This window comes from Piliocolobus tephrosceles, chromosome 3 (genome assembly GCF_002776525.5).
Source record: "Piliocolobus tephrosceles isolate RC106 chromosome 3, ASM277652v3, whole genome shotgun sequence".
In the NCBI taxonomy this organism is placed as follows: domain Eukaryota; kingdom Metazoa; phylum Chordata; class Mammalia; order Primates; family Cercopithecidae; genus Piliocolobus; species Piliocolobus tephrosceles.
In genome coordinates this window covers 88,624,246-88,633,876 of record NC_045436.1, presented here as the reverse complement: position 1 = coordinate 88,633,876, position 9,631 = coordinate 88,624,246, and the positions used below count along the sequence as shown (strand labels likewise).

Sequence of the window (9,631 nt, the reverse complement as noted above, 5' to 3'; positions counted from 1 at the left end):
AATTTGAGCTGAAGGTATTTGAGAATCAACAGATGACAGAGAGGCTTGTTTCCTCAACTCCCTTATCTACCTAAAAGCAGAGTCTCCCAAAGGAACTCAGTCGTCTTGAGTTCCCTCCCTAGGAGTTTCACAAAGAGGGAAGATTGACTCTTGTAGCCAGAGCCCAAGAAGCCAGCTTCAGGATACGAGATCACCTAAGCAGACATTGCCACAAAACTATCTTATCTCCCAAGTATTTTCCTAAGGACCCATTTATTCTTCTTAAATGTCATTTGTTTTTTCTTTTTTTTTTTTTTGAGATGGAGTTTCACTCTTGTTACCCAGGCTGGAGTGCAGTGGCGTGATCTCAGCTCACTGCAACCTCTACCTCCTGGGTTCAAGCGATTCTTCTGCCTCAGCCTCCCAAGTAGCTGGGATTACAGGCGCCTGCCACCATGCCTGGCTGATTTTTTTGTATTTTTAGTAGAGATGGGGGTTTCACCATGTTGGCCAGGCTGGTCTTGAACTCCTGACCTCAGATGATCTGCCTGCCTTGGCCTCCCAAAGTGCTGGAATTACAGGCATGAGCCACATGCCTGGTCCAATTAGCCTATATTTGAATCCCTGGACTTAGTTTGGAAAGGAATTTCAGGATGAAGGGAGTAGAGAAAAAGGTTTATACAATTTTAAAATTTAATTAATTTATTTAGAGAAAATAAAGATGGAATCTCACTATGTTGCCTAGGCTGGTCTCGAACTCCCGGGCTCAACTGATCCTCCCACCTCAGCCTCCCAAAATGCTGGGATTAGAGGTGTGAGCCATTGTACCCAGCCAGTTTACACAATCTTGATGTGCCATTGATACACAGTAGAGGCACACATTCACACTTATTGCTTTGTTTTGTTTGAGACACAGTCTCACTCTATCACCCAAGCTGGAGTTGAGTGGTACAGTCTCAGCTCACTGCCTCCACCTCTTGGGTTCAAGCGATTCTCCTGCCTCAGCCTCCCAAGTAGCTGCTACAGGTTCATGCCACCACACCAGGCTAATTTTTGCATTTTTAGTAGAGACAGGGTTTCACCATGTTGGCAGGCTGGTCTCAAACTCCTGACCCCAAGTTATCCACCCACCTTGGCCTCCCAAGGTGCTGGGATTATAGGCGTGAGCCACTGCACCCAGCCCACACGTATTGTTGTTCAAACGGCTTCTTTGAAGTGGTTTTGAAGTCCCAGAGATAGACACCTGTTTTAACCTGTCAGCCTCCTTCTAATCTGAACTAGGAGCTGTGTGCCAGTTATATGCACACATTGACAGCAGTGTAGAGTTCTCAGGTGAAGTTCAGACATGTGAACTACAATGCTCATGCAAAGTTCTGTCTGGGATCAAGGATGCCCTCTTTGGATATCGTATGTCAGGTCAGAAAAGCACCACACCCAGCATTTGTCCTAGACGATGTATGATTTGCAGAAAATGCAAATCCCTGTGAAGCGTAGGGTAGATTAGGGCATGACAGAGTAACAGGAAGGAGTGAAAAATTTCAAATGCCCATGTTCCATCTTGAGTAATGTCTAATAAGCTCAATAATCTCTGTTCTTGGGAACGTATAGTTCACCCACCCATTTTTGCAGAGTTTTTACCAACAAGAAAATTAAAACTTGCCATTCAGACTCTTTTCATTGGACTATTGAATGGAATTCTTATTTTCCCAAGCTTGTGTGGGCTGTTCCTCCTCATTTCAGTCATGCACAAGCATGGTTTGTTTGACCAACCCTAGGTTGTTGAGAAATCTATGACCTTCGGATCAGGACTCACTTAATAGAGTGAGCCAATCAATAAGGTCAGAACCAACACTGAGAGAACATCAACTTCTTTTTTCCTTTTTTTTTTTTTTTTTTTTTGACAGAATCTTGCTCTGTCACCTAAGCTGGAGCTGCAGTGGCACAATCTCAGCTCACTGCAACCTACACCTCTCAAGTTCAAGTGATTCTCTTGCCTCAGCCTCCTGAGTAGCTGGGACTACAGGTACACGCCACCACAGCTGGCTAATTTTTTGCATTTTTAGTAGAGATGGGGTTTCACCGTGTTGGCCAGGCTAGCCTTGAACTCCTGACCTCAAGAGATCTGCCCACTTCTGCCTCCCAAAGTGCTGGGATTGCAGGTGTGAGCCACCATGCTTGGCCCAAGTGTCAACTTCTGGAGAGAAAACGCACTACAGCATACATTCCTACCAAATAATTATACATTTGAGAGGTACATAAGAAAATATACCCCAAAATACCTTGGGATTTGTTTTTTGATAAAGCTTTGTATAGCGTGGTTGTCTGTCGACTTTTATCCGTCCTTATTTTGATATGTGTCAGTTCTTTATTTAAAGACTGTTCTTGGTACTTAGTCAATATTATATATTCTATTGTGAATAAAGTTAAATAATGGGGAAATTATCTTTTATGTAGCAATGGCTTGCTTTCCCATAAAAGGTAATGAATCTAAAAAGCCTTCTCCTAAATAAATGGTTAAAACATAAGTTAGCACTCTTGGGAAAGAGTGAAGAGAAAAGAAGAGGGCTCAGGACTCTACTTTTATAAAGACAAAATCATGATCTCATTCAAGCCCTACTTGTAATGCTTTGAGTTGGAGGGTTTCTTCTTTTTATGAGACAGGGTCTCACTGTGTCACCCAGGCTAGAGTGCAGTGACACAATCTTAGCTCACTGCAGACTCTTTCTCTTAGGCTCAAGTGATCCTCCCACCTCAGCCTGCCAAGCAACTGGGATTACAGGTACATGCCACCAACTCTGGCTCAGTTTTACATTTTTTGCACAGACAGAATTTCACCGGGTTGCCCAGGCTGGTTTCAAACTCCTGAGCTCAAGTGATCCACCTGCCTTGGCCTCCCAAAGTGTTGGGATTACAGCTGTGTACCTCCCCACTAGCCAGGGAGCTCAGTTTTCAATACAAAGAAATTTGGCCTCAGAAAGATTAAGAAGCCCAGCTGGTTTATGGAAGAACCAGATCTAGAACCCGAGACTCTTAATCCAGGGTTTCTTAAGGCACTGGGAATATTAACAACAAGAATCCATAAAGTTTTGTGAAGGAAGCATGACTACGACTTCACCAGGTCAGGGTGGTTTGAGAGTAGATATATAGTTGGCAATATCTTTCAGGCACAGAACTAGACCAAGATTACATAATTGGGATCTCTTGCAAGTCTCCAAAGTGCTTCCTGCTTTTCATTTATAAAACATGGAACTCTTTTTTGTTTGTTTGTTTGTTTTTTTGAGATGGAGTCTCACTCTGTAGCCCAGGCGGGAGTGCAGTGACATGATCTCAACCCACTGCAACCTCTGCCTCCCGGGTTCAAGCGATTCTCCCTGCCTCAGCCTCCCGAGTAGCTGGGATTAAAGGTGCCTGCCACCATGCTGGCTAATTTTTGTATATGTTAGTAGAGACGAGATTTTGCTATGTTGGCCAGGCTGGTCTGGAACTCCAGACCTCAAGTGATCTGCCCAGTTTGGGATTAATCCCAAAGCGTTGGGATTACAGGCGTGAGTCACCATGCCTGGTTTAAAACCTGGAATTAACAGTGTTCCTCACAGGACTCCATTTCTCTTTCTACCTTAGGTAATCCAATTCTACTCCTCCTGCAGTGCATGAATATACATTAATAACTTTTTTCAAGAGACAGATCAGTTGCAAATATTTATCAAATGTGTTGATACATGCAAATTAGGCTTTCCCTGCTGCCCTTTCAAAACACAGAGAGAATAAAATGACCTATCCTTAACCCAATGACTGAGTGTTTGTGTGAACTTGAATAAACCTTCACCTTTCCTGTGCCTCATCGTTCTTATCTACAGAGCAGAGAAGTTAAACCAGATGACTTCTAGTTAAAATAATGTATGATTTAATGATACAGTTAATTAAGATTCTACCTGTGCACATATTTAGCTTCAGATATGATCAGTGTGAGAAGACCATCTTGAGAGAAGTCAAGAAATCTAAGAATGAGTCCCGTTTTCAGCATCCAGCGGATGTGTAATCATTATAACAGGGAATAACCTCACTTTCCCCGTTTATTAACACTCGTGGTCATCTCTCAGGGTTGTTTTGAAGACTGAACAAGATAAGTCATGTGAATGTGTTTTGTAAGTTGTATAGTTAGAGGAATTAGAAGTGTAATTATTGTTAAAGGAGATATTTGAAACACTACCTACATCATTACCTCCAATGGAGATAACAGGCTGAGTCCGGGTTATTTCTCGTTAGGACGTGTCCTTGTGCTGAGTAAATGGTAGGTTACCTTATCCGACTGCGCAGTGAGTCTTGATCCGGGAAACGCCTAACTCCTGAATTTTTACCAGAAAATAAAAGACTACACTAAAAAGAAACAGAAAGAACGTGGGAAGGAGGGAATTCGCAGGCAGAGGAGGAGGAAAAGCAAAGGAGGCAGTTAGCAGAAAGAAAGGAGAATTCAGAGGAATGATAGGGGCGGGCAGGGCCGAGCCGCCCGGGCAGGACAGGGTGGTGTCGAATGAGCTGCTAGTCCGGCGACCTGCCCGCGGCCCGGGCGGGGGAGGAGGAGGGGCTTGGCGGAGGTCAACGCCAGAGCCAGACTTAAAAGGGAGATAATCCTAGCTAGTTGATGACACCAGTGACTTCCGATGCCCCGGGCAAGAGAACTCCAAGAGGGATAACGGGAGGAAGGCCGGGGCTGCCAAGGCAGTCCCAGGCTCGCGAAGGATTTGCGCAGACCGGACAAGGGCATCCTGCAGCTTCGGGGCGCCTTGCACCCCGCCACCATGTGCGAGCTGTACTGCAAGCGGGACACTCTGGCGCTGAGGAGGAAGCACATCGGGTAAGGGCACCCTGGCCCTGAAGAAAGTGCAGAGAGGGGGCAATAACGAGTGCAGAGGGTGGAGAGATAAAGCCGGGTAGGGAACCAGCGATGCCACCGCCGCCCTCCGTGCCCGCCGCGCCTGTGCACACGCCCTGAACGCCTCCACCTGCAGGGGCCGCGCGGGCTCCCAGAAACGCTCCTGGAGCCCGGAACGCTGGGCTCCCTGCCCGCTCGAAAGTCCCCGGCTAGCTCTGCAGCCGGCGGACTAGCGGGGCCTGCCGGCCGACTAGAGGGGTTGATGGATGACAGCCAATAGCCCTAGCAGACACCATTCCAGGGATGGGAGGTGGGTGGGAGAAAGATAGCGCTCCGCCACCCCCACCCAACTCGAAAGTTTTTGGAAACTGTGAACTCAGAAATATTTTTTCATGATAGCTCCGCAAACAAACTAATTCTGACAATTTTTACTTAAAGTGAACTTTTTCTTCTTACATGCTTGGTTAAGCGGTGAAGTGTTAACCTAGCCAATGGAAAACTTGAAACCAACTTCTGTTAGAAAAGCAGAGATTTTATTTGGATCCCTCTTACCCAACTTGGTCTCCCAAGCTGCGTTCTCCCCAGCCTGCTTGTCTTGCCCCTGTCACAGAAGACTTGGTAATCTAATGGTGAGCATATAAGACCAACGGGGCTCTGGCCCTCGTTGGGTGTCATATTCCCTGTGTGACCTCTGTCAAATTACTTTAATTGTCTCTTCTATGAAAGTAGGAATAACATTCTACTTCACAGGAGCAAGCAGATGAGATTAAAATGTTAGTGTTTTGTGGGTGGTTTTTAAAAAGATACTTGTAAATATAAATGATGATTCATGACCCCGAACACTGTAAAGTCAACCATCTGCAATATTCACTTGAAATGAACGACTGCAGCTGGGCCAGTGGGCATGAGAGAGCGCTTGAGATTACAAGGAGGAAAACAATCCGCATCCTCTTCAGAGGAATGCTGGACAGTTTCTCAGACTGAAGCTCCTCACTCTCCTGGAGGGGTTTCTAGATGATGGTTAGGAAGACTAGTCCCGTCTCTCTCAGCCACGAAGTGGGGTCAAAATAGTCCAGTTCTTCCCCCATTAATCAATCACTACCCTACTTTTTCTAATCACTCACTCCGTTAGTTTTCAATCTTACGTAGATTCCAGTGAATGCCTAATAGTTTCTGATATGAGCAGAACAAATTTTCTAAAAGCACGAGTGTAGCCATGGGCTGACTGGAAGAAGGAGAATTTTACCTGAAGTCTGACGGGCAAGGTGGAAAATGTGTTTAAAAGGCAATGTGAAGTCTGCAGCTTTCAGCCCACATCCTTAACCAAGATTTTTTTTTTTTTTTTTTTTTTTGGATTTTAACTTTTAGGTGTAAACTAATAGCTGAGTTTGAACCAATAAGAAATTCTTATAAAATATTATTTTCATTTCAGCCGATGATGCTTAAAAAGCATCAATATATAACACATCCTTATGCAATTTTAAAATTTGAGGTTACCTACTGTTCATAATAATCAAAATTCCTTCTAAACAGTTACATATCAATTTAGTATATTTCTACTACTAAAACTACCTCCAATGCGTGTGAGGGCTTTTTTGTGTGTATGCAAAACCACCAAAATAAATAAATATATTTAACTTTAGTTCTTAAATGTTCGTAAAGCCAAGATTAGAAGCCTTTATGAAATTTCTGTGTGATAAAATGTATACTCCAGACATTCATCCAAATAAAAGTATGGATGAATTTATTATGCTCAAAAAACATATTAAGTGGTTAGAAGCATAATTGAATTTCATTAGTTAATAATGGAAAATCCATTTGATACAGGACAAGTACCACTCAAAATACATGAAAATGAAAATGATCTATAAAACTTCGTAGTATTTAACTCTAGGTTATTTGTATTTAGTCTTCAGTGCTATTCATGTCTTTATACATTAGATTGAAGGGGAAATAGAGATGTCTACCTTGGGCGATGGCACAACACAGCCTACTTGCAAATTCTGATTTTCTCATTTACTGTCTGTGTAACCTTAAGCCAGTTTCTTAATTTCTCTGTGCCTTGGTCTCCTCACTTGTGAGAGTAAGAATGATAATAACCTCTATTTCATGGGATTGTTGGCAGAATTAAATAATATTTACAAAATATGTAACAGTTTCTGACACATTAAGCCTCCCAAAAAACTTGTTTTTTTTTTTTTTTTTTCTGATAGAACAAAATTTCTCAAAGGAAAATTAGTTATTGGTTTATGTGATTAGAACCATCAGAGAGCGGATTCATGTGCCTCTAATAAACTGTCAAATCATGGCACATTTAACATAACAAGCATAAGGAATGTGAACAATGTCATGAATGGGGCATTAACATAAAAGTTTCCAGGTTTACATGAAATGAAAAGAAATGTATGTCATCCAGGTTTTGTTTTCCCTTTCCTTTATGTAATTGTACTTTTCCACAGATGGTGACATTCATTGAGAAGGAAAAATACTGAGAGTAGTCCTACCAGACCAAAGTGTTTCCTTTGATTATTTCTAGGCCCTCATGCAAAGTTTTCTTTGCGTTGGATCCCATCAAAATAGTGAGAGCCCGGAGGCAGTACATGTTTGACGAGAACGGTGAACAGTACTTGGACTGCATCAACAATGTTGCCCATGGTAAATGTCCTGTCCTTGCAGTGCTTTGAAGGAAATGTTTATGGAGTAAAGCTGACTTGGAACACTTAATATTTGTCTAGGGAATTGCAGTGGCTGCAGTTCCTTTGCTGAGTGGGCCAGTAGTCCTAGCGGGGAAAATCGCAGCAAAATATGGAAGAGAAAGGAACTCAACTTTTGTTTGTTTGTTTGCTTGCTTCATCATTCCTCTTATTCCCAGGCACTTAGAATTCTAACTTACTTCTTGGGCTTTTGTTTCATAAACTTTAGTGGGACACTGTCACCCAGAAGTGGTCAAAGCTGCCCTGAAACAAATGGAATTGCTAAATACAAATTCTCGATTCCTCCACGACAACATTGTTGAGTATGCCAAGCGCCTTTCAGCCACTCTGCCGGAGAAACTCTCTGTTTGTTATTTTACAAATTCAGGGTATGTTTCATGGTTTCCCACCCCTCCCCATTCCCACTAAACTTTGTCTACTCTTTCACACAAATCTTTCCTTTTGATTCATGGTGGAGCTTGTCTAAAAAGGTCTGCTGAGTTTCTTGCCATTCACTAAGTGATCACACATTAGGGACCTGGCCTTTCTGGTTCTCCCACTTTATTCCAAGACTCTGAATCAAACTGGTCAAATGATGCTCACCTCCTCAGGCAGTGCAATAAGTAGCTAAAGGATCAATAGGCCAAGATATTCTTTCAATGAGTGTATGAGGAACTTTAGCCGAGAAATAACTCTACTAAACAAGCTATAACTTTTTAAAGATTTTTGGTTGTTGAAAATTGAGCATATTTCCCCAACATAAACACAAGAAAAGGAAAAAGAAGGCTTGCCTGTAAAAAGTGGCTCACGCCTGTAACCCCAGCAGTTTGGGAGGCCGAGGAGGGCAGACCATGAGGCCAGGAGATCGAGACCATCCTAGTTAACACAGTGAAACCCTGTCTCTACTAAAAGTACAAAAAATTAGCCAGACATGGTGGCAGGTGCCCGTGGTCCCAGCTACTCGGGAGGCTGAGGCAGGAGAATGGTGTGAACCTGGGAGGGGGAACTTGCAGTGAGCCAATATCGTGCCACTGCACTCCAGCCTGGGCAACAGAGTCAGACTCCATTTCAAAAAAAAAGAGAAAGAAAGAAAGGAAAAAGAGGGAAACTCAAATAGATACATTTCAAGTTTCATTTATTTATTATTATTATTATTATTTTTTTTTTTTTTTTTTTTTGAGATGGAGTTTCGCTCTGTTTCCCCCAGGCTGAAGTGTAATGGCACTATCTCGGCTCACTGCAACCTCCACCTCCTGGGTTCAAGTGATTCTCCTGCCACAGCCTCCTGAGTAGCTGGGATTACAGGTATGTGCCACCACGCCCAGCTAATTTTGTATTTTAGTAGAGATGGAGTTTCTCCATGTTAGTCAGGCTGGTCTCAAACTCCTGACCTCAGGTGATCTGCCTGCCTCGGCCTCCCAAAGTGCGGGGATTACAGGCATGAGCAACCGTGCCCAGCCAGAAGGAGCCCCAAGAGGGCTGGGCTGGCCTGGAAGGCCATGCATGAGGCTACCAGTGGCACCTCAGGGTCAGCGTGGGGTCCCTGGGGCCAGCACCAATGCCCACAGGCTGGCCATCCGCACACAGGCCCCTCGGGCTGCTTCAACTTTTTAACTTAGTTTTTTGTTTTGTTTGTGTTTTAGTGACAGGGACTCATTATGTTGCCCAGGCTGCTCTTGAACTCCTGGGCTCAAGCAATCTGCCCACCTCAGCCTTCCAAAGTGCAGGGATTACAAGTGTCAGCCACTGTGCCTGGCCCCTACTTTTAAATTCTGTAAATTCAAATCATTGTATATCCATTCTATAGACTATTATGCAGATATCTAGAAGTATGTTTTTGCAAATGCGTGCCTAAATATGTGCTTGCAATGCAGTATTATATTAGGGGAAGCTATATAAATGTATAGTAGAAACTCCTATTTTAAAAATGAAATATGGTTGGGGGTGGTGGCTCATGCCTGTAATCCCAGCACTTCGGGAGGCCAAGGTGGGTGGATCACGAGGTCAAGAGATCAAGACCATCCTGGCCAACATGGTGAAACCCTGTCTCTACTAAAAATACAAAAATTAGCTTGGCGTGGTGGTG

The 9,631-nt window shown here is 43.5% G+C and overlaps 1 protein-coding gene across 4 annotated transcripts in view; it reads left to right on the top strand.

Moving 5' to 3' along the window:
- Positions 1 to 4,625: 4,625 nt before the first annotated feature.
- The window catches only part of ETNPPL (ethanolamine-phosphate phospho-lyase), a 22,100-nt gene continuing 17,094 nt past the window's right edge, over positions 4,626 to 9,631 (top strand). The window contains exons 1-3 of one of the 4 annotated variants that reach the window (XM_023219881.3): positions 4,626 to 4,834; positions 7,389 to 7,507; positions 7,775 to 7,934. In XM_023219881.3, the coding sequence (XP_023075649.2) occupies positions 4,779 to 4,834; positions 7,389 to 7,507; positions 7,775 to 7,934 (335 nt within the window). In that variant the 5' untranslated portion in view covers positions 4,626 to 4,778. Of the gene's footprint in view, positions 5,482 to 7,388; positions 7,508 to 7,774; positions 7,935 to 9,631 lie in introns of all 4 variants that reach the window. The other 3 variants (XM_023219882.3, XM_023219883.3, XM_023219884.3) reach the window with 3 other exon arrangements.